General features: G+C 55.0%; 1 protein-coding gene across 1 annotated transcript; it reads right to left on the bottom strand.

Moving 5' to 3' along the window:
* Nucleotides 1–604: 604 nt before the first annotated feature.
* ARRDC1 (arrestin domain containing 1) lies at nucleotides 605–23,103 on the bottom strand. The gene is made up of 8 exons (XM_005423839.2): nucleotides 23,088–23,103; nucleotides 21,281–21,391; nucleotides 8,419–8,469; nucleotides 8,144–8,298; nucleotides 7,469–7,651; nucleotides 6,970–7,146; nucleotides 6,410–6,821; nucleotides 605–5,081 (listed from the first exon to the last, which is right to left on the bottom strand). The coding sequence occupies exons 1-8, from the start codon at nucleotides 23,101–23,103 to the stop codon at nucleotides 5,017–5,019; spliced, it is 1,170 nt and encodes a 389-aa protein (XP_005423896.1). The 3' UTR covers nucleotides 605–5,016.
* Nucleotides 23,104–24,988: the final 1,885 nt, after the last annotated feature.

The raw sequence follows: 24,988 nt of genomic DNA, 5'->3' as shown, positions 1-24,988 counted from the left end.
GGACAAAAGCTGGTGAGGATGTTGTATTCAAAGGAAAAGCAATGGATCAGTCAACTGAGAGAAGAGGGAGGAGACAGGGACAGCTCTAAACTCTGCTCTCTCAGGAACAGGAGCCAGGGCACGGCTGGGGCTGCGGGGGGGATTTGAGGGTGGAGCTCAGGGCAAGGTTCTTCCCCCAGAGGGTGCTGGCACTGCCCAGGCTGCCCAGGGAATGGGCACGGCCCCGAGGCTGCCAGAGCTCCAGGAGCCTTTGGCCAGTGCTGCCAGGGATGGACAGGGTGGGGTTGCTGGGGGGCTGGGCAGGGCAGGGATGGGTGATCTTTGTGGGTCCGTTCCAGCTCAGGTTATTCCATGATTCTGTGATTCACCATGGAGTGAGCAGCAGCTCCTTCAGCTCAGCAGGACCTTCCCACCCCAGCCATTCCCCTGCCGAGCTGCAGGAGCCGTGGCTTTGCTTTAACCTCAGCTCTAAACCAGGCTCCAAGCTCCAGCTCCAGTGGGGATCCTCCACTGACATCCCTGAACCACTTCTCACCATCAGGTCTCAGCGTCCAGACAGCTGAGGTATCATTTATGATCATCACATACCCAGAGCAAAACACCCTTGGTCTTAAAAAAGATCATCTTTATTTACATTTTTCCAGTTCTTTACATTTGGGGGGTTAAAACCCAGGACAAAAATACTCCCCAGAAGCCGTGGTAAACGTGGAAAACTGCAAGTTTACATTTCAAAACCCAGTTATAAATTGCACAGAAGTCTTAGGTTGTACAGAGCCATCACAAATTGTTGTATAAAACCCCAAAATCTGTAAAGAAAACCACAGGAATAAAGAATTACAGCCACGAGTAGTGGTACAAGAAAGGGCACAAGTTTTGTGGGTTTTACCCTGCCAGTCTCTCTTGGGGAGGAGGGATGGGACATTCCTGTTGCAGATAGTTGCAAATATTTTAGAATATAGAATAAAACCCAAATGGAGCCTAGAACACCCTGTATCTCCTGTCTTGTGCTGGCTCAACAGCAAAATGTCCTAGCAGAAAATATTTATTTTTACAAAACTCCTGGAAGTTCAGTGGAAAGCTAAAAAAGAATCATTGTCAAAAAGAAAGAAGAGCCTTTGCATCCCCCAACTCCCCTTTCCCCATCTCCTGCAGGCAGTGGGACAGCAGATGCCAAAGCAGAGTTTAGTTTAGGACACAAACAACACTGACAAAGCCAAAGGTATGGAGGTGGAACACGTGGAGAGCAGGAAAAGAACAAAACCATGAAGGACATAAAAGTAGCAAGGAAAAAAAAGAGCTGATTATATTTTTGGTGTTTTCAATTGGACACTGAGTTTGGAAACAATTAACTCACAAGCTTCTCTCGTGCCCCACTGCTCCCCCTCCCCATTTCAAACAAACTCAAAAACAATTGCTATAAAAAACTGAGCCAGGAATTAGAATGAATCCCTACATGCTGAAGTTTTTCCCCCAGAGCTGTGATCAGAAAAATGGGCTTTTTTCCTCTTTATTTCAGTGTTCAGCAAGAGGAGGGAAGGATGATCAAGGGCCTAAAGGAGCTCCCCAAGAGGTGGAAGCTGAAGAGGCTGTGGACAGAGAACAGAGGGGCTGATCCTCTCTGGAGAGGGCGAGTCCAAACTCAGCCCCAAATCCAAACCCAAACACTGGGTTTGCCCCGCATCCAAAGCCCTCTCCAAGGACCTGCTGACAGTGCCACCCCTGCAGGGGGGTTCAAGGAGAGCTGGACCAACCCCTCCACCCTGCATTTCAAAGGGCTCCACAAAACATGAGCCAGGCTCTTTGGGTCAGGCTTCACTTCCCTGCACAGCCAAGGCAGGGCAGGAGGGGTGCAAAGCACTGATTGTCACTTGTAATGTCAATTCTCCTGCACAACGAGGCTGCTCAGGGACAGCCCTGGCTGATGGCTGCTGCACCCCGACTCACAGGGGCCCCTGCACAGCAGCTGGGCTGGGGAGCAGCCCTGGCCTCCAAAAGGATGGAGACCACCCTGAGGTGTAGCTCCAGCCCATTCCTGCTCCCTCCACAGCAGCTGCTGGTGATGGACACTCCTCACCAGACAAGAGTGTCCCCATTTGCTCCCTGCTTTGCAAAGTGTACAGCAGGAGGTCCCAAAGACCAGTTTGTAGCAAATATAATTTGGGAGAGCAAGCTGAGGTGCACAGGAGCACTGCAGAGACAGGGCACAGCACGGGCTGGGCGGGGGCTCCCTCCTCCACAGCCTCCACCATGGATGGGCCATTCCCAAACAAAGGTGGAACAAGGACATTCCCAAAACAAAGGTGGAACAAGGAGGACAGCTGCTGGCTGGGAGTCTGGAAAAACAGCCCAGTGGCTCTGGCCACAGCAACCAAACAGAAATCCCATTTTCCAGCCAAGGAACATGGGCTGAATGTGTCAGCAGCAGCTCAGCCCCAGGGATGGGAAGGAGCTGGGAAACCAGTCCTGTTCCCAGCCTTCTCTGCCTCTCCCAGAGCCCAGCTGGGTCAGGAGCCTGCAGCCCAACCCAGCAGGTCCAGAATCATTGACAGCTCACAGGAATTTTTCCAGGGGTGTGGAAGGGATTTGGGTTCCAGGGTTTGCACAGCCAACAGCAAGGAAGGCCATGGGAGCTGCAGACTGAGCCAGGCAAGACAGGTTCAGCCAAGTGGGAGGAAGAGGAAGAGCACTGGGAAGAGCTGTACCTGCCTTTGGCCCATTGTGATGAAGAATGCTGCTCATGGCAGGCTGGACCACCCAACAAAGGAGAGTCTGAACCATGGAGCTGGGCAGAAGCATAAGCTGAGAAGAGAATGAAGAAGGATCTTTGTGTCTGAGACACAGATCACACCCCAGGCTACCTGCAGTGACAACACTGAGGCAGTGCCTGCATGCTTCAGCCATGGGATGACCAAAGTGGGCTGTGGGGAGGAGCCTTCTTCCACTTTCAACAAGTTTATTCCAAATGGCTCTTTAGGAGCTGGGGCTGGTGGTCTCCAGCCCTTCCAGCCACACCTTGGCTATGCCACCTCCATCCTCCTAAAGGCAGAGTCTGCTCTCCCCCTCCTCCCCTGCCAGCAGTGAGCACCGCCCAGGACTCCTGGGCCACTTGGACAAATCCTGGCTTCAGGACACAGGGCCTGGGAAGCAGCAGGGCAGTGGCTGCTCTCTCCAGAGCCAAGCCCACGTGGTGCCAAATTCCCTCCAGCCATGGGGAATTTTGAGCCTGGCACTGTGGACAGGCCACACCGTGTTTGTTTTCCCCAAGCTGCCTTGGCAGAGTTCACCACCCTTCCTGGTGACAGCAAAAAAACTTCATTTTGTAAGAAATCAGCAAGGTGCATTCCTGATTTGGCATGAACAGGCACATGGATCAGCATCAGAAATGGATGAAAAAGCACAGCATTTCTCATAGAATAATTTATTAAATACAGCATTAAAATTTGTATTTCTGAATTCAATCATTAAAAACAACTTCATCTCATATATATATATATATTTATATATATTCAGGGACAATGACAATCACTCTATCATCATTGGTGCATCTTGTGCCAGCACTGCTCAGAACGGCACCTTTGCTACACTACCCTTAAAGCAGTTCAATGCTTAAAAAAAAATAAAATAAAAAAGCATTTGCAAAGAAAGAGTGCAAAGCAGGGCCTGTCCCAGCTGCCTGAAGGGTGTGCAGAGGTGGCTGAGCAAGGAGGCAGCAGCTGGAAATGCTCCTAAAGGTCTGTCAGGTATTGCCTGCCCAGCCTGGGGCTGTGTGGGGACCAGCTCTGAGGTGCCAAAGGTCTGGGGGCCACAACTCCAGCCTGGCTGGGCACCTGTGGCTCTGAGGGATGAGGCTTGTGGTTTCCTCAGCTTGGGCAGTCAGTGCTAAACAAGCTAAACAAGGTGTGTGGGGGGAAAAAGCACAAAAGAAAAACTGCAAGAAAACCCAGCTCGTTCCCCTGACTGCCAGGTGCAGCAGAGGCTGCAGCTCCCCACGGGTTGTGTTCATTGTCACATTCTGCTCAGGCCCAGGGGACACACAGCAAACCTGTGCCACCACAGGCCCCTGGCCCGGGCAGGGACAGCCACTCCCAGGGACAGCCCCAAGCAGAGGGACCCAGAGGGAAGGGATCCCACGGGCAGGGCCCCTGGGCACACTCAGAGGTAGCATCAGACAGACTTTTGTGATTGATGGTCACTTAACTGCAGCCTGGGAGGAGAGGGCACCCTGCAGGGACATGGAGTGTGGTCCCCCTGCTCCAGAGTGACCAGTGCTGCTGTCCTGTGTGCCAGGGCCCAGCACTGAGCAAGGGTGGGCCCTGTGGGGAAAAGGGCACCCCATCCCACACCAGGATCTTCCCCAGAGATCACCAGGGCTTATCAGCAAGTGTCCCCACGAGCCCCCCTGTGCCCATGGCCACTCACACTGCCATCACTTCCCCCACAGCTCAGGTACAGCGAGGGCTTGTGCTTTTGGCTTTTGTAAAGTCCCTGACCTTCCGAACCTGCTTACTCCAAGAAACCTCCTGCTACCCTTAGGACCTCTGAGGACAAAGGAGGAAGGGCTGTCAAAACCATTTGTGGAGAGCACACAGCCCCTAAAAGAGGAGAGCAAGTCCACACAGCCCAGCCTTCCCTTAGAGTGGGGCTGTGCCAAGTCAGGAGCGTTTCAGATAAGGCATCGCAGGTGCTTTGATAGAAAAGCAGTTAGTGTTGACTACAGTACTGGGACAGGCTGCTCCCAGGGCACAGGGCCACATCCAGCTCTCCAGCACTGGCTGCAGCAGCAGGAGACTGTTCAGTTTCCCTGACCTCTCCTACAGGCTGCTCTGGCTGCCCTTTTTGGTTTTTTTACCCCCTCCCTAGAAAGAGATTTCAAAAGCCCAGGCTGGGATGTGGCAGGTCCCCCCCAAAGCAGCCAGAGAGACAAGAAGACGCCTTGTGCTGTACCAGACTGTGCCACAGGCGGGTGCCCCGTGGTGCCAGGGTGGGCAGTGCCAGCGGGGCTGGAGCAGGGGAGGGCTAATTGCCATTGCTGATGCTGGAGTTGGCACTGCTGCAGCTCTGCTCGTAGGATGGAGGTGCCTCTGTGGGGGAAAGGAAGAATGAGAGAGGTTATGGTGGGTTTGGGAGGTTCCCTTCACCCCAGTCAGTGTAACCCAGTGCAGAGTGCAGCAACTCACCAACACACACTCCCTGCCAGGACCCACAGCCTGCCCAGCTGAGGCACAGGGGCTTTGTAGGATTTGAGCCTGCCATCCCATCCCTGCCCTGATGCCCAGGGAGGTTAAAATCACCACCTCACAGTCCTATTCTGTTCCTCCCTTTCTTTCCCAAGCATCCTCCTGTCTTCCAGCACCTCCAGATCACTCGTGCTCCGTGTGCCCAAACCCAGGGCTGAAGTAACACATGGAGTGTTCTGTTACTCCAGTGCAAAGAGAGGGGCTGGTTTGGGTACAACTGTGCTAACACACCCTGCTGGCCCTGCCACCCCAGCATGGCTGCAAGAACCCAGCACACCCTGCTGGCCCTGTCACACCTGCACAGCTCCAGAACCCAGCACCCCCTGCTGGCCCTGTCACACCTGCACAGCTCCAGAACCCAGCACCCCCTGCTGGCCCTGTCACACCTGCACAGCTCCAGAACCCAGCACCCCCTGCTGGCCCTGTCACACCTGCACAGCTCCAGAACCCAGCACCCCCTGCTGGCCCTGTCACACCTGCACAGCTCCAGAACCCAGCACCCCCTGCTGGCCCTGTCACACCTGCACAGCTCCAGAACCCAGCACCCCCTGCTGGCCCTGTCACACCTGCACAGCCCCAGGAACCCAGCACACCCTGCTGGCCCTGTCACACCTGCACAGCCCCAGGAACCCAGCACACCCTGCTGGCCCTGTCACACCTGCACAGCTCCAGAACCCAGCACACCCTGCTGGCCCTGCCACCCCAGCATGGCTGCAGGACTCCAGCACGCTGGGATTTCCCCAAGCTGCTCCACCCTGGACATTTTCTCAGCTCCCACCCCCACAGCTTCATCAGACCAGCTGCAGGCCCACTCCAAGTCAGACAGAAGATTTCAGTGACATCATTTTCCTGGCTATGCTCCCACCAGCCTCACCACAAGCCAAGAAGTTTTTCTGTCAGTGGGAGGCTGAAAGCTCTTTTAAGAACAGGGAGATCCTCTCACAACAAGCCCAGGGCAGGCCTGGGCGTGGATGTGGGAAGGACAGCTGGCTTTTACAGCTGGAAGAGGGGACTCCTCTAGAGGCTAAAGCAGGCAGAGAGATGTCACAATCCCTCTGACAACAGCCTGCAGCAGGCTGACTGAATCCCCAGATTCCCAGCAGTTCACAGCTAGCAGAGACTGAGGTAGGAGCTGTTTCCCCCCAGCTGCAGATCCCAGGAGTGCTGCTCACCATAGGGGTATCCCCACGTGCTGTACTCTGGGGGCAGGATGAGTGAGCTGGCTGTGGGGACAGGCACCACGTTCCCCTCAGCATAGTAGGGGACAGTGGCCCCCGTGGACAGGCAGAGTGTGGGGTGGTTTGGGGAGCCCGTCTGCTCCGAGTCCGCCCGAATCTCCTGGAAGCTCAGTCCTGGGGCGTAGCTGAAGGGCTGCTGCTGGGAATGGCTTTTGGTGGGGATGGAGACATTGTCCATGGGGTGATAGCCACTGGCAGCCTCCTCTTCCTCTGGGGGGGCACTGGGGACCACCACAGATGGGATGTGCTGGATGGAGCGGGAGGGGCTCAGCGGGACCCTGTTCACAGCAATGTTTCCAATGTAGATGGGGAGAGTGACAGAAACGTCTGGAGACTTGAGGGAAACCTGGAAGAGAAGGGAAAACAGTGGCATCCTCATGATACATGGCAGTGGGAAGGTTCACCTGATGTCTGGAGCCCCCAGAACACACTGCTCAGCCTGGGAGGGGGCACAGAGCCACGGCCCAGCCCAGGGATACTCCAAATAAACTCACCTGGATGTAGTAGTCGATGTGAATGAGGCTGCAGCCCTGCAGAATGGACTGGGGCAGTGCTGGAACCAGGATCTGCTCCTTCCATTCTGCATGTTTCCAGGCTTTCACCCCTGAGCCTTCCACCTCGGCGATGGTCCTCAGGTCGTAGATCCAGCGCTTGGATTTGTAGGCCACTTTCTGCACAGACAGGAGGAAACACAGCTGGCTCAGAGGCTGCAGGTGGTCTTCTGTCTCCCACAAATGTAAGCCAGGACACAACCCCACCCAACTGCTTTGTCAAATAGGCACAAGCACAGACCTAAGGGGCATATTCCAGAGCAGGAATACCCTTGTGTGACAGTCTGAGCAGGGAAAAGCAAGACAAGTTCTAGGTCCTCTTTCCCCAGGAAGGTAGAGAGGACCAGAGGTGGAGATTTGGTTGCCCCAAAGTTTCACAGAGGCCTCCATGAGGTGGAGAAGCAGCAGCACAGGGCAGAGGATGGCCCCACTGGGCACCCACCTGGAGCAGACTGGCCACCACAGCGCCGGTGTCGCGGCCGGACTTGTTCTCAATGTCCGTGCGGAGCTGGATGGCCTGGCCCACGATGTAGCCCTTCAGGTCAGATGTGGCTGTCAGGATGATGTTGCCACTTTTCACAAGCTTGTAGTTGAACTTCTTGGTGATGGACATGGTGTTGGGCTGCTGCAGGACGGCAGAGAAGGAGGTGTTGGGTCAAGAGAGTCAGAGAGCCTCTGGGAAAACACTCAAGAGATTCAAAACAAGCAAGCAGAAATATTTGCTTCTAAGAGGATGCAAAGAACCAGGAACATGGCAATGCCACAGACAACAGGTCTCACTTCTCCAGCCCCACAGTTCTACTGTCCTATTAGTTGCTTTCCCCTCCAAAGCAAGTTCCCCAAACCCAAGTGTCTCCAAGCACCTGAAGCTGTTGGCCAACGTGTCTCTCTGCATGCTGAAAATTCAGATAAACCTTTCAAAGCAACACACACAAGGGACAGAAATCACCTGGAGTAGGTACTGACAGCAAGGCAGGAGAGATAAGGAGTCCTTGTCCTGCTCTTGCATTGTCACAGCACGCAGCCAGAGCTGTCCAGCCACTGAGTGACTCCTCAGACAGCAGGACAAGCACAAGTGCTGAAGTGCTGGCATTTCCAGCCATGCCCCAGTTCTTACCTCGATGTCAGGGATGTCGTTCAGGTTGAGAGGGCAGAGAACGTAGAAGATCTTGTTGCATTTGTAGTCCTTGGAGAAGCGAGGTGTGTCTATCACAGCTTTCACCTGATGCAGGACCTTGCCAAAAGGGCCTTCAAATGATGTAGGAGCAGAAGCTGGAGTTGAGAGAGAAAGAAGAGGTCATAAGGCTGAGCCAGGCCAGTTTCTGAACTGGAAGTATATGCAAAATCCAAGGCTTACAGGGAAGGGCCTTCAGCCACTTTTCGGCATCTTACCTGGCAGCAGGAACTGGAAGGGAAAGTTGTGCTCTCCAGCTGTCAGGACCCCTGTGGAAACAAGAGTGAAGTGTACATGGGACAGGACCTTGGAATGTGTGACCAGTGAGAGAGAAGCCACCACCCAGGGAATCACCTGCTCTGCTGCCTACAGCCACTGGACAGCTCCAGATCCCATGGGCAGTGCTTGAGCCAACAGCAGCACCTGCTGCTACCCACCCCTCCTTGGGACAGGAGAGGTTCTGTAGGAAGATATCCTGTAAATAAGGTCATTTAGGGCAGGCTCTAAGGGATCCCAATGCCACAGCAAGTGGTTATCCCAGGCTATTGACACAGGACACAGAGCAGGGCTGCTGTGGGTTTATTTTTCTTCAAGTCTTTCCTCTGTCAGGCAGTCAGGGGGAATGTGAGAAATCACAGGCACTGTCTGAGGATGGTAGGGAGTTCTGGTGGGCATCAAGCCACTCCACCCTCAGCCACATGCAAAGCCCTTCACAGACTGCACAGGGTTCAGGAGCTGGAACCACCCACCCTTGGACCCCAGAAGGGACCTGCAATACCTCAGCCTGGCTGCTGAGACAACAGGAGCTCAGAAAAATATTGCCACAACATTAAAACCTCGGCACTCATTTCCTTCAACCACTGCTCTGCAACAGCCTCGAGGGCCCAGGGCAGAGCCAAGATCCAGTGCATGGCTAAAACAACAGATTCCAACTCCCCAACTCCATCCAGATTCCCTCCAGGGCAGTGTGACAGCTGAACTGAACCCACAGTGTGATCCAGCAGCTCCTAAAGTTGCCTTCAGTAAGAAAACCACCGAGGTTTATCCATATTTGTTAAATCCATGTACACATGATTGTTTTTAGAGTGGCAGAGCTGAGAGGGAGACCTGGATGCCCAGGAAATCGAGCTGTGTTTGTTCTGCTTTGTAGAATCATTGCTGGAGGTACCAAAGCCCAGCTCTGGCTGGTGCTTTTGTTGTTGTAAGACAGAGGGAGGCAGCTTGCCCGTTAGCAACGCTGGCTGCGCAGAGCTGACAGAAATCGAGTCCTGTCGTCAGGGGATTAAGTGGATTACATGGAAGGGGGAGGTGGGGAGGAGAAGAGTAAATCCCCCCCTGACACAGCAGCACTTGGTGCATCATTCATGCTATGAAAAGCCAGATCTCTGCCTCTCTGCACACTCAGCCACCCCATGGGGACGAGGCACAGTGAGTGTATCCCCACAGTGCAGGGACAGAGGGATGAACAATCCAACACACACACATCATGGGTCCCTGCAAAGGGAGAACACCTCCCTGCAAAGGGACAACAGCAGAGATGGCTATTTGTACTCTTTGGCCTCACAGAGACGAGCAGGATTTGCCCATTGCCATCACCTCCCTGCAGATTGCCCTGCTGTCCCCCAAACAAACCCGAGCTATGTAGGCTAAAATGCAGCACCCGGCGCTGTCACCAGGTGGAGGCACCAAGCCAAGCTGTGCCCTCGCTGCCAGGACCAGTGCTCAGAGCTGGACAGGCCCCGAGGCAGCTGTGGGACAGCCTCTCCTGCTCCCTCCTGGGCAGCACGGCTCAGTAAAGGTGCCAGCTGAGGTGCAGCAGGTGCCTTGGCTGCTTGGGTCCGGGATAAAGCCTGGTTAATGTGAATGAGTCGATGAACCCAGCCCTTGTTTGCTGCCCTGAGGGTTTCTGTCTTTTAACAGGCACCATTCAGCATTGATCTTACACCCATTATCCCTATTTTAGAAAGCAAATGGGTAACTGGAATACATGGACTGTCCTGTGCAGTTTCTGCATTGCAGTACAGGGACTCTGCACCTGAAAAGGAGTGGGAGCAAGGGCTGTTCCTGCCCCGCACAAGGGAGGGAGGTGGGAGCTCCAGAGGACAGTGGTCACTGAGAGAATTCCACTGAGAATTTCCACCAGAATTCCCAGCTGTGTGACATGCAGAGCCCCACATGAAGGTGCAGGCAGTAATTCTGAGTCTGCTACTAGGAGCATGAAAGTTCACAGCCTTTCCAGGACCCTTAGGATGAGCCCACAGACTCCACCAAGTAGAAGTCCCTATTCTACAAGGAATAGGGACTGCCTATAACAGGCAGCACCATCCAAGAAGTAATTTCTGTCCAAGTCCTGCCCAGCTCAGGTGCACCAACAGAAAGCTGGGCTGGAAGTGAACCTGTGAGCACTTTCACAGTTTCTAACTCCCACAGCATCACTGAGCAAGGCCATGAACTCTCCCAGGAACTCGTGTGGGCAGCATCACTTGCAGGGGATGTGGTTTGTGTGGTTCACTGGCACTGAGGCAGTTTCTGCACAGGTAGCCCAAGGTCTGAGCAGGTCCCCAGGTGGGAACTGCCCACAGGTCAGCCTAGACCAGCCTGATGGTCCTGTCCAAGCCCAAGTGCCCTGCTGGCTGTGACCCCCTGAACAGCCTGCAAATCCCTCCTGCAGCTCCTGCCTGCAGCAAGCTGCCCACGAAGGCTGGAAAAGGCCCTTCCTGCTCTTTGCAGCCAGACAGGAGTTCCCAGACCAGCCAGCCCAGACTGTGGCTGTTCCTGCCACAGTTCACACAGACCAAGGGCATCACAGCAGCGCCTGGCTCATGGCCACAGAGCCCTGACCCAGTCCTGAGCTGAGCAGGGAAGCACAGCGAGCCTGGTCTCCACTCCATGGAGCAGGGAGATGCTGCAGGTGCCAAGAACAACTCTTGTTTTCAGATCTGCTCCTTCCAGCCCACTCTCTCCTTCCCCCAAGAGGGAGAAGCATCTTTAGGCACCCTCAGTATCCTGGAGGGGACATTCCAAGGCACCCACTGGTGCAGAAAGGAGTTCAGTGCCAGGGCTATTTCACAGACAAGGGTTAACAAAATTAAGATGAAGAAAAGCCAGTGGTCCTGACTGAGATAGGAGACTCCTGTGAAAGCACAAGCAAGATCCAGAGTGCCTGGCAGAGTGAAAGGTAGCAGAGCCCACAGGTGAGCTCAGGTCCTGCCTGCCTCCCCCTGCACCAGGAGGAAAGGCAGATATTCAGCAGCAATCTGGGCTCCTTCTTGCTTCTCCTGGCAGAGGCTCCTCCAGCACAGGCACAGCAAAGGCTCCATTTGCAACTTGGAATCACAAAACCATTTCTGTCTTCTGCCTGGTGGAAAGTTGGTAAATCCCAAACCAAGCACCCTTACAATGGGAAGGGAGGTGGCAACTGCTTCTAAACTCTCCAGCTGGCAACTTTGCTCCAAAAGGCTGAGCTTCCATTTCCAAATGCTGACTAATCTTGTTATAATAGGGGAAATCTGCAATTTCCCTTGTCCCAGCTTCCCTGTGAGCATGGGCAGGGCACAGACTGACCTTGAGCCAACACCCAGGTACTTCTGCCATGGAAAACAGGAGCAAACTCAGCTCCCTGCAAGGGACACCTGCAGTGTCAGTCCAGCACAGTGACACAGGGCAATGTGTGTCTCACCAGACCTTGAACAGATCCCCAGATCACAGCAGGGGAGATGCAGCATCAGGCAGAGTGCCCAGAGCCATCCCACAGCTGCATCCACTGTCCAATTCCAGCATCCCAGCAGTGAGGGGAACACACAGCCCATGGGAGCCACTCATCACCCCTGTCCCTCCAGCCCAGGGAGCTTCAACAGTCCAGGACACTTAATGTGCTAATTCCATCTGCAAGTGGACTTTGCCACAGAGCCTGTTGTTGGCAGCAGGCAGAGGTGAGCTGGTTTCCAACCATGGTGGGGGCCATGGCCATCCCCACACCTGGGAAGAGCTGCCCTTTCCATGCTCCTCCAGCACCAGAGGCTTTGCCAAAGCACTCCCCAGCCTGGGCAGGGCACAGCAGGGCAGCAGAGGCTCAGCACTGCCCCAGGGGGCACTGAGACCCCTCAAACAGGGGCAGCTCACAGACCCTGTGAGGGGACAGGGCTGTGCCAGCCGCTGCAGCCACGCCGAGCCAGCACCTCCCCATTCCCAGAAGCCAGAACAAAGGCCACAGTGTCCTCAGATGCAAAAAAGCTTTTCCTGAAGTTTATGTGCAGCTAAAAATACCTTGAGAAAGTCATTAGGCAGCAGAGGCAGCAGGCTTGGCAGGGTTCTGCTGTGGGGCCATACCTGCAGCAGCCTGTCCCTTCCTGCGGGAAAAGAAGCTGCTGCCCCTGACAGCCTGGAGAAAAACTCCAGTGCAGATAGCAGGAGCAGTAACAACACACTCATAGTGCAGAAGAAGCTTGGAGATGTCCCTGACTCCAGCAGAGAAAGGTCTGGGTCTCTCCTTCATGGCTCAGCTGCTCCACACTGGGGCTGGGGTTGTTCACTTGTACCACTGGATGTGGAGGAGTCCTGGAACATTTCATTTACAGAACAGAAATGCCTTGATCCAGAGGGCTGGTGCCAAGTCTTCTGGATCCCCTGGAGACACTGGGTTGGCACCCAGAGAGACCCTGCCAGGCTGAAGGGACTGGGCCTGGGGGAGCCTTGGGAAGTTTGACAAGGCCAAGTGCAAGGTCCTGCCCCTGGGTCACCTCTCCCCTTTCTAGATCCTGCTCAGTCCCTTGTCCTGTGATCCCCAGTGGCTTCATCAACAAACATTGTCCAGAGGAGCCATGGAGCTGCTCCAGGACTGGAGCCAGGCAGGGAGAGCTGGGGTGCTCACCTGGAGAGGAGAAGCTCCAGTGAGAGCTCAGAGACCCTGCCAGGGCCTGAAGGGGCTCCAGGAGAGCTGGAGAGGGACTGGGGACAAGGGATGGAGGGACAGCACACAGGGAATGGCTCCCACTGCCAGAGGGCAGGGCTGGATGGGATATTGGGAATTGGGAATTGTTCCCTGGCAGGGTGGGCAGGCCCTGGCACAGGGTGCCCAGAGCAGCTGGGGCTGCCCCTGGATCCCTGGCAGTGCCCAAGGCCAGGCTGGGCAGGGCGGGGAGCACCTGGGACAGTGGGAGGTGTCCCTGCCCACAGCATGGAGTGGAATAAGGTGATCTTTAAGGTCCCTTCCCACCCAAAGGTTCCCCTGCACAGCACAGTGCTGCAGCACTGCATGGCAAAGCTGCCACCATCCCACCCAGGGGGGCTGAAATGACCCCATGTCTGTATTTACACTGTGAGACAAATGATCCAAGTCCAGTTCACTCCTCCAGAGCTGCTGAAAGTGTCTGGGCTCTGCTCTGAGCAGTGACCCCTCCCTGGCTGGTGCTGCCAGGCCCCTGCCCAGGCAGAGGTGGCAGCCAGAGAAATCCCCAGCCCTCCAAAGCCATCATCCCTCCAGAACAAGGGGAAGCTCCCTGCCCACACCCTGCCCTGCCAGCAGCTGGCCAAGGGCTGGGAAATGTCCTCCAGCAGCCTCTGCCTGGCACAAGAGCAGGGCTGGGGCTCAGGAGGAGCCAGCCCCACAGGAACAAGGACACAGCCCTACCTGCTGTGTCCCACCCACCTTCCCAGGGCTGTCTGGCAGCTTTCTGTGCAAACAGCCCGGTCTGACAGCACTGGTGGGGCCAGCTCTGCTGGGCTGCACGTTCCAGCCAGTGCCACTGAGGGGACACTTGCCAAATCCTCCTCCCAGCCTGGCTGCCCCAGCCCCAGGGTCCCTGTCTGGAAGTCACAGGTGGTCACAGCCATCTCTGCACAAGGGTCACAGCCACCATGACAAAACAGGAGCTCCAGGCTAGCAGAAGGGAGTTGGGAGGTGCCTCGGTCACACAAGAGACTCAGGTGAGCGCATTCCCCTCCTGTGAAGGCTCACACTGAGGGGGGCTGGGACAGCCAGCCCAGATGTGACACACAGCAGGCTGCAGGCCAGGAACCACACATGTGGCACAGCACACACCTGTGCCTCACCAGGCTTCACCCACAGCTACACACAGCAGAAGAGGTGAATAATCCTGTTTGTCACCCCCTCCAGCCCCCAAAGAGAAGGATGATATCAGCTCTGTAGCCACCACTAGGAGCCTGGAAATGTCCCCACACCCCAGGCACAGGAGACAGGAGTGGCTGAAGTGGGGCTCCTGCCCCAAGCCCTGTCCCTCCCCACCTGTCCCTGCCAGGCTCTGCTCCCTCCTGGATGCTGGAATGGGAACAGGCTGCACCTTTGGAGCACACAGATTTTTTGGTTCCTCTAGCAGAGGAACAGCAGGCCAGACCATATGGCAGTTTCTCCCTGGCTATTTAACAAGTGATGCATTGACTGTGTTGGCCAATTCAAGGAGTACAGAAAGGTACCTGGTGCCTGCTGGCCCCTGTGCCATCACTTGTAGCAATATGGCTCTTTCCTCCTGCTGCCTAAAGTCAGCCCTGGGGAAAGCAAGCTCCTCCAAAGGTGCTGAGTTAGACTGATTCTGGTGTTGCTGCTGCACAGCTTGAGTACTCTCCTCTCCAGGCTCTCCAGGCAGAGAGCAGGAAAGCAGAAGGTTTGTGTTTTCCACTTTGGAGTGGAGAAATGAGCAGCCCTAGCTCTGCACTGTGCCACAGGAGCCCAAGTCCCCAGCTACAGGCAGAGATGTCAGTCAGGCAGAGATGCCAGTCTCACTGCAGTCCCAGCAGCCAGCACCCTGCTCACCCTGTCCTGCCCTCTCTCCTCATCCACTTTTGCAGCCAGAACACTGAATATTACATATAAGCAAGGGGCCAGAGCTCTTTAGCTCTCAGGAGGCTCTATCAGCATTAATTCTGTGCCAGGGCACTTGAGGTGACGCTGAGCCACTGCAGCTTTAGCACAGGACTCAACTCAGCCTCTGGTGAATGCAGTTAATACAGGGGATTACAAACTGCAACAAAGGAGGGGAAATGCACACATTTGCTCGTGCCATCAGCAGGCACAGGTGCCACAGAGGGAGCAGCCAAGAGCCAGAGGAGCGACCTGCCAGCAAGCACAGGCAAAGCTGCCAGGAAAGCCTCGGTGTGCAGCTCCAAGGAGAGCTCTCCTGCTGTATGGCAGTGACGGAGCACAGCCCCAGCAGGCTCCACGCTCCCTTTCAAGGCAGCAACTCTCTTACTCCAGCTCTGCAAACACACAAACACACAGCAGGAACAACCTCCCATGCGTAATGGGGCTGAGATCAACCTTTCTGTAACACAGGAGGCGCAGCAAAGCACTCAGCACTGAGGTGAGGGCTCCACTGCTCACAGACCTCTGTGTCAGCAGCTTCCAGAGACATTCTCAGTGAATTAGCAGGATCTGGCAGTGTGGCAATGCTGCAAAAGCCCCAGAGGATTAACTGGTCTACTGAGGCAAGAAATTGGGAAGTGCTGAGGAAGCGGCTGTGACCCAAGGCAACTGCAGAGCCCTCAGTGTGGCTTTCCTGGGCTGAACCTGCAGCTGCTGCTCCTGAGCCCAGCAGCACAGTGTGGCCAGGAGCTGGCACCAGAACATCCTTAGTGGCTCACCACTGCCCATGGACACCCTGCTGCTCTCACCTGGGCAGGGGCTGTCCAGGAGCATCGCCTGCTGCTCTGAGACCTCCTGCTCACACAGAACAAGCTGTACAAGTCTCACAATTCTGTTTAGTCAGGTCACCAAGATTTTAAAATTCAGTTGGGAGCCAGGATAGTTACCCTGTGCCAGCTGCTGGCCATGAAGGTGTTGTGCCAGGCCGGCAGAGAACCACCCCAGGGAAGAGGTGATGCACAGCTGCCCCTTTTTAGCTCTGTGCAAGAAATCTGCCAGCAGAGGAAGCATGTGGAGCTGCCAGGAAATCCCTGCAGTGCCTTCAAGCTAACTAACAAGCTGCCAAAAGAAAGGTCAGCTGGAAATTACAGCCAGCTCCCTGCATGAGTTCAACTCAGGTACAAGGAGGGAATGAAAAAAAAACAAAACTCTGCCTTTGCATGCACAACCCTTCCACAGGGCAAGAGCTGTGTGTGCAGCTGGAGATGCAGGGAAGGAACAGCCCCATGGGGGTACAGGCACGTGATGGACCTGCTCCTCTCTGGCTGAACAAGGGCAGAGCCACAGCAGGGAGGGGGAGAGGAGCAGGAGGCTCTGCAGAGTGAATCACTCCATTATATTGGAGCAAGAGAAGCAGCTCTGTGTCCCAGAGCTGGGTACAAGTGGTGCCATTCTGTGCTCGCTGCCACTTGATCCCCTGCGCTGCTGACACCTACAGAAACCCTGCAGCCCCCACCCCTCTTGCCTTTCTGTGCAAAAGGAAAAATCAACACCAGTGAGCAACCAAAGTCCAAGTGAGAAAAGTAAATACCCTCTTAGCCTCCCCTCCAGGAGGCAAGTAACAACCCCCCCTGGGAGCCCTGGGTGGCTGAGTGACCTCTGTGGCACAGCAGCAAACAGAGCAGCGAGAGGCTCTGCAGCAGCTGGCACACTCCACACTTCCCAGCAGCTTTGATGTAAAGAGCCTGAGTTCATTAAACCGTTGGCCTGTGTGTGATTGCCAAGGCTACAGCACAATCCCCTGCTCCTCACGGCTGCCTGCTGCCTGCAGCTCCTGCCCAGCCCCACCAGAGGCTTTCCCAGGGCACACAGGATGCCCTGCTTGGGTGGGGACAAGCCCTGAGGGGAGCAGGGTCCTCTGCAGCAGCACTTGTCACCAACCTGCTCCAGTGGCACAGCCGGGTCCTGCACACCCTGTTCCAAGGTGGGGAGAGAAAGGAAAGTGCCTTAAATAAGTGCCAAAGTGGGCATCTGGGTTATTTAAGGGCCTGCCTCCTTTTTCATGCAATGAAAAAAACCCCAAAGCAGTGTGTAATACAAGCAGCAGCTGATGCCAGAGGACGAGCTGCCCCCTCACTTACTTCAATGCAAAGCTGTGTGGGAGGAGAAGTGTGGAGTCACTCTTGGAGGCTTACAGAGCAATCTGAGCCTCGACAGTTTTGCAAACCTCCTCTCCCCTTCCCCCCACGTGTCCTCAAAGAGCACAGATCGGTGTTTTTGAAAGTTACTGCTCGGGATGTGGGAAGGGATAGAGCAAGGCAGGCTGTTTGTCAGGCTGAGCCTGCTCCCTGCACCACCTCCTGTGTGCCAGCACAGCAGTGGCACCACTGGAGCTGAGCCACTCACCAGGGATGGGCAAGACAGAGCCCCATTCTCTGTGTGGCCTTGGGGACACCTGGGATCCTTCCTCAATCCAGGCCAATGCCATCAGACTGGATGAGCCCCTTTCAAGAGAGCTGGGGATGGTGTCAGAGGACAGCCTGAAACCACCCTCTGCCCCAGGGCACAGCCTGGCTGCCAGTTTGCCCCCAGCAGGGACATGCTGCTCCTCCTTACCTTTCTCTAAAATTCACTTGTTCAAAGACAAGAAGTAACAGCATTTCTGTAGTGGGGGCAAGGCAGGAACAGAAGAGTCCTCTGAGGCAGAAGCAAATTCCTCCCTTCCTCAACTCATTTTGAGCAGTGACATCCCCTGTGTGGATAAGGCCTCTGGGGGCATGGCAGGAAGGCAGCTCCTCCACCTGACCCCAGGGCCTCCAGCAGTCCCACCCTCCCTTCTGCTCTTTGCTTTGTGGTGGGAGAAGGTGGGCACAGCCACCCCTTACCTGGAGTAACAGGCACGGATTCACCCTGGGGGTTTTGCATGCTTTTTATTCCCCTGCAGGACCACACCAGATGCCACCAGTAACCTTTGCTTGTGGTGCTCTGTCACGGGTGGCTGCTGGTGCTGGCCAGAGCAGCAGCTGTGTGCTGGCAGTGGGAGCCAGCAGCTCCTTCAGGAGCCCTTGCTTGGAAATGCTTCCAACTCCCCAGACTCACCCTGGGCTCCTGCCATCACCATCAGTGACCTCCCCACCCCACAGCCCAAGAGCCAGCAGGCCAGCCTGCCTCAGTTTCCCCTCCCATCTGGGTGAGCCCTGCAGGGAGGCACCCAGGGAACACCCACATGGGACACTCCATCTGTCTGGAGCTCCTTCATGCTTTTTTCAGGAGAGGCCAGGGCAGCTGAGAGCTATTCCTGGAAAGCCTAAAAATGCCACGGCTGAGTCAGCACCGAGGCTCTGCCTGCACCAGGCCATGGAGGGCTCCCCCAGCACAGCCCTGCAGGACTGAGCTGTGCCAGGACACTGCTGCCAGCAGCCCCTCGCAAGCAGACAGACAGACAGACAGACAGACAGGGAGACACAGAGGTAGGGACATGGAGGGGCAGCCCAGACACGCATCAATGTCACGGGGAGGGCTGTGACAGCAGACAGCTCTCCCTGTCCCTGTGCTGCAGGCTGGAGCAGAGCCAGCCCCCAGGGCTTTTGTTCCACATCCCTGCAAGCCAGCACAGCAAATGCAAGGGTCAGCTTCAAAGCCATCTCTGCTGGAGGACTCGAGTCTAAAGGCACCATTGACACTGTCTCATCTCCATCCCACTGCTCCCCTTCCACCCTCCCAGGGGCCCAGCTGTCCTGTCTGGATGCAGACATGGGACAAACCTGCAAGTCCAGGGCAATAATTCCTGAGCATGAAGGGCAAATCCTCCGTGGCTGCAATCCCCCCCCACACACAGGGACTGCCCACCCTCTCCTCCTCTGCTTCCCTGCAGCTGGGAATCAGGCTGAGAGCTCCCAGCAGCTGGGGGACATAACTTTTTGGACACAAAAAGCAGAAGAGCAGAGGTCAGTGACTGTGAGTACCCAGCACACTGCTCCAGACCAGCGGCTGATACCTGGGCTGGGCTTTCCTCATAATCTCACTGCAGCTCTGTAAGGCAGGACAGGAACAACACCACAGCACACCTCAGCTTCCAATCCCACAACTCCACAGGGACAGATTTTCCCTTCAATTCCCTACATCTAAGGTAAATCATGCACTGCTGTTTCTTGCCTCACCTGCCTGCAGCTGTGGCAGCTCTGGAGACATCAGCTGGTCCCTTCAGTCCCACTCAAGCCCAGGCTCGTGGCTCTGTGAGCAGCTCCAGTGCAGAGCCAGCAGCCCAGCCCTGCTGCCAGCCCCAGGCACCTGCTCAAGGCTGGCAGAGCCTGTGATACCAGTGGGTGACAGGCAGCAGCACTGCCCTGGGAGGTGTACAGGAGTCTGGGTCCCAGAAAACCAACAGCCAAAAGATCAGGGTTTCCCACAAACACTTCAAGAATGGGAATACCAAATTTTGGCCACATTTGGATGTCAGGCCTTCAAAGGGCACACTTCAGCCCTTGGCTTTTCTTTGCATCCTTCCCAATTCACTCTAGTCCTAGTTATCAAGGGGATGGCTTCCAAGGGCAACCTCACAAGAACTGACAGCCAAAGCAGCTATCAAAGTTTTCCAGAGACTGCAAGCCCCACAAACAGCACACCCACCTCTTCCCACTCCACCTTCCTGCCTGGTTTTTGTCACTGTCCAGCTTGCCCAGCACACAGATCTGACCACAAGATCACAGCACTCCCTCAAATCATTAAATATTAGAAGCAAAAGTTGGAAGGAGCATTTTTCAGTGCAGTTGCAGGTTTAAACCTCTCCACAAGTCCACACTCACAGCCTATAACTCCCAACTCATCTAAGCCCAATGGTCTGCAGCACCTTACAGACCCCTGTGACTGTGCCCCCACCCTGGCACCCACAGCTGGGCTCTCTGTGCTCAGCACATCCAGAATCAGGCAGGAATGGTTCCCATTGCCCTCCCAGGCAGTTTATCTCTGACTGCAGCCCCCAGGCTGTGAGCCAAGAGCCAGCCAGCCAACTGTCTCCCCTGGCAGGGACCTGAGAGCAAGCAGCCCTCTCACCAGTTGCTGCAAGAATGAGCTCAGTCTCTCCTCGATGCTTAAAGCTCTGCTGGAAAATTGCTGAGCTAGCAGAAACTGCCATTTCAGTTTTACCCATTTCCTGTTACTTGACAAAACAGTATCAGAGGGCTGAGCTCCTGCTACCCTGGGCTTTTGCCATGTTCCTGTTACAGCCACTGCCTTCAGCAGGTGAATACTGGCACATCTTGATTTCAACAGGAGCCAGGGCACAGCATGAATTATTTGTGGTAAGGCTGACCTATTTATCAGCAGAAAGACAGCATTCATTCAGGCCCAGATCCCCCAGAGGCTCTGGTGTCACTTTACCCACAGGACAATACAAGCCCATCACTATCTCTGTCCATCTCACTGGGAGCAGGGGTAACTGCCCTAGGCTGATCCTGCCACGCTCCCAGAGCTTCACCTGGAGCACAAGTGACACATCCACACCCCCTTTCACAGCAAACCACTGGCTTCTGCTCACCAGCTTTGATCAGTGTTTTGTGAGCACCACAAACACACGTGGGAAGCAGAGCAGGGTGAATGTCACAGACATCTTTTATGAAAAATCCTTTTTTTAGGATTTTTCCTCCTGAGAAGCTTCAAGAACAAAATGTAAACATTGATTATCTACTGCTGTGGAATGCAACAGGTAGATCTTTGATTGGCCCATGTTGGTTGTTTCTAATTAATGGCCAATCACAGTCCAGCTGGCTTGGGCAGAGAGTCCGAAGCACAAGCCTTTGTTATCATTCCTTCCTATTCTATTCTTAGCTGGCCTTCTGATGAAATCCTTTCTTCTATTCTTTTAGTATAGTTTTAATGTAATATATATAATAAAATAATAAATCAAGCCATCTGAAGCATGGAGTCAGATCCTCATCTCTTCCCTCAACCTGAGACCCCTGTGAACACCATCACAGGTGAACCCACAGAGCCTTGAGACAGGGAGCAGAGTCCCTGTGACAGCTCTGCTTCAGGCAGATCAGGCCAGAGCATGCCAGCAGTGTTTGCAGGGTGGCTGCCAAGTTCTGCTCAGGATCCTTCCCTGCACAGCTCCTGCTAAGCTCTTGTAGTGTCTAATCCTGGCTCCCATGCTCTGTGCACAGGCCAAGGGGTTTTTCACATCGAGGGGATGCTGAAGTCTTGGTGAAATGTTTCTGTAAAGCTTCTCTGAACACAGATCTGCACCAGGCCTTTGTGGACCATACCTTTGTCTGCCAGGGACAGCGTGCTGTTGAAGTACTGCTCCTCCACAGTCCAGGCTGTGTCATTGATCTTGTTGGACACTCCACAGGATCCAATGCAGCTCACCTTGATGGCTATGGAGAGACAGGACACACATCAGCACTGGGAGAAAGCAAAAGCTCAGGTTCAGTCCTGCCTCAGGTACTGCACTGTGCAGGAGCAGTGCTCATGTAAACACACACAGAGTGGGAAAATGGAGCAGAGGAATCAGGTCACACTTTCATTCCAAAAGTAGGTTTTCCAGCACTCCCAGCACAACTGAGCACTCCCTGCTACCCCAGTGCTATTCCTAGGTACTATCACCTTTGAAACCCTCGAGCTGGTGTCCTTGCACTGAGGAAGCCCTTACCAGCAGTGATTGCAGCTCCCTGACAGGCAAACCTCTCTCCCAAAGAAGCAGTGTTCCCTCCCAAAACATGCACCAGCCTTGGCACTCTGGCTGAGAGCAGAAGCCTTAGGTGTCACTGTCCAGACAGGGATGAGCAGTCAAGGACTCTGCCGCTCCCACCCCACGAGGAGCCAGGCATCCCACCGAGTGTCTCACCATCCCTGGGAGGAGAGACATGTTTGGCACAAGCCCATTCACCAGCTGAACAAGGAGTTCAAACAGCCTTGTCTGAAGCAGCAGCAGAGAGCTGGACTCCCCAGTGCAGCCTGGACAAGCTCTGCTGCTTGAATTCACAGCCCTGTCACCCTCAGAGGACATTCCCAGCCCCTGCTCATGGGCTCAGTCTCAGCTTTAATGTCTTGCAGGAAAAGCACTTTGCCATTAACACTTGTCCTGCATCAGGATCTCCAAAATGTCCATCCACACATCACTTCCCAGCCAGACAGCAGTTCTAAGGGAGTGGCTTCCTCCTCTGTTAGAGACACAGCGCTCAGCAAAGCCACACAGCAAGGTCTGGAAGTATCAGAGGTGCCATCTGACCCTCCCAAAAGCAAGGACAGTAATTTGACCTATGTTTGTGCCTTGCCTGGAGAAAGTCACCCCAAGAGCTCAGCCTGCAGCCTGGCTTTCGGAGGAGCTCCCCACAGACATCTTCAGTTAGTCTTGGCCAATACTCAGCAGGTTGAAATTAGATTCTGATGTCGACACTGGACCACAGAGACAGACAAACGTGACAGACTGGCCTTGCTGCACAGCAAGAGATGATCTGCACTGCTACCCCCACACAGGGAGGACACAGGCAGACCTATCATGGCACAAACAGAGCCTTCAGGGCTGTCCCAGCCTGAACATCTCCCACCTGAATCCCATCAGGTTTTGCAGGAGCTTAATTGGAGCCCACAGAACTCCCTTACCCCAGTGGCCAGGTGAATAGTTCTGCTGGCAGAAAGGTGACAGGATCCACCAGACAGATTCTTTCCCTGTTTGACCCATCTGCTCCCCTGTATTCCAGCTGCATCCACAGACAGCATCTCCCTGGGAAGCAGGTGGCCAGTTTGCTGTGGCTTAGGAGCTCTCCCCTCCCCAAGTGTCCTCAGCCCTGTTGATATCAACACCTCCCCCCACCTACCCAAACACCAAGGGCTGCATTTATTGCTGCTTGCAAGCACCTCAAACAGCTCTCCAGAGCACCTGCCTGGCCAAAGTGACTGACTGGATACAGGATGGGAAGAACCCCAAATCCAGCCCTCTCTGCAGGGGCAGAGCTCTTACCCCAGTCACAGCCAGGGGGGTCATGCAGACAGGTGGAATGAGCTCCTCAGGGCTCAAAGTCTGTAATCCCACAAGGAAGAACAGCCTCCCCCTCAGATCTCCTGCCATACCCCCACAGCTGATCATGACCGTGAGATGAAGAGTCCCTTGCAGTCCAAGTGTTGTTCTACACTCAAGGACAAAGGATAAGCAGCTCCAGATGCCAACTCTCATTACCCAAACATCAATAACAGCAGCGAGGCTGACACATCACTGCCTCATGTCTGTGATGTTCTTCAGCATTTGCAAGGCAGGCAAAGATCAGGATAGCATGGCCTGGGATGGGAACTCCCCCACCACAGCACAGAGCACACCTGAGCTGATACAGGTGCCCTCCCGAGGTGAACATCACAATGAACCCTCCCCACACCCCCAGGTGACATCCAATCCTCTCTTTTGACAGGTGGCAGAGCCAAAGCCACAGAGGGGCCTCAGCATCAGGAGCAGGAAAGGTTTCAGCAGGGTGGTGTCTACACATGGTGCCAAGCTCGGACACACTGCCACATTTCTGGGCTCACAACAAGCCTGTCCCACTCTGAATTAGCCTACAGAACACAGATGGATCCAGTCAGATCAAGCCCAGACTCACCCACTCCATTCCCTCATTTTCACACAGGAGATGTGAGCAAGAAAAGCCCAACCAAAAGCTGGAGAACATTCCCATCCTTCAGGAGCCACAGCCCCTGAGCAGGCTCCCCCTCAGCCTCCCTGCACAGCAGGAGTTTATAGATCACCACCATCTGTTCAATGCCCAGATAAGGGGCCCACAGGCTCTGACTGCAGCCCGATGCTGCACTGTGGTGAGGAGGCTCTCCTGTTCCAGGGAGGCAGGTGGGTGGGGATGCTCAGGAACACAGGCTGTGGCACAGCAGACAGGCTCAGCAGGCAGAGGCAGTGGGTTTGCAGTCTGACACCCAGAGCCAGCCCTGGCTGGGGCCCTGCTGCCATGGTCAAGCACTAGGGCTAAAAAAAATCCCTCTACAGCTTGCTGAGGAGTTTTCCAGCACAGGAGCTGTCAGCTCCAAGGCTTCCTAATTAACCACTGACATCCCAAACTGCATGTGCCTAGAGAGGAGGGGCAGTTCCTAAAGGGATTGCTCTGGGGCTCTGAGGGGTTCCAGTCCTTCAGCCCCACCAAGCCCTCTCCAGCCACATTCCCTGACCATCACTCACCCTGGGGTTGCCATTCCAGCCCCAAGCAAGAGAAAGCAGCATTTCAGGCTGAAAAGTTTGAAGGAATTTCACTCTCCCCTTCCCTCTGTGCTCCCCAAAGTCCCCAGTGTCCCCTCACCAGGCACACCAAGTCAAGTGGGACAAGCCTTGGAGCAGTGCAGGGGGCAGAGATTTGTTACAGAGCACCTTCTCCAACCTGCTCCAGACACATGAGCACCCCACACCTCATTGGGGAAAAATGGGGTGGACAATAGCTCTGAGCTACTGCCCCACAGCTGACAGTGTGGCTGGACACAGGGATTGCATAACCCACCTCATCCCCCAGGCTCCTGGAGGAGCCAGCAGATCCCCAGGCCCCTGCAGGGTGGGTGATGTTGTCCAGGACAGCCAGAGAGCCCCCCAGTTTCACGCCCAGAGCAGGAAAGTCTGGCAGCTACAGGGCCAGGTTATCTGGGAGGTTTCAGAGGTGCCTGGTTCAACAGATCAAACCATTCATCTCACTCCTAACCAGGTTTTGGAACAGTGGACCATAAAATCAGCCTCTCCATGAGCATCCCATGGGCAGAGGGAGATACTGGGGACTTGCCTGGCTTGCTCTTGTATAGGCTCCTGCCCACAAGCAGGAGGAGGGACATGGATGTGTGACAAGCACAGCTCATGCACATGGCTCTGGGGGCAGCTGGAACCCAAAAATGGCATTATCAGGATGGACCTGGCAAAACCAGCACCATCACAGCTGCTGCAATGGAGCCACCTGAGCACAGAGCTTGTCAGACTGCCTGTCAGGAAGCAAAATGCA

Source organism: Geospiza fortis, unplaced genomic scaffold (assembly GCF_000277835.1).
Source record: "Geospiza fortis unplaced genomic scaffold, GeoFor_1.0 scaffold85, whole genome shotgun sequence".
Lineage (NCBI taxonomy): Eukaryota > Metazoa > Chordata > Aves > Passeriformes > Thraupidae > Geospiza > Geospiza fortis.
Note: the sequence above shows the minus strand (reverse complement) of the source record. Positions and strands in the feature narration are given on the sequence as shown.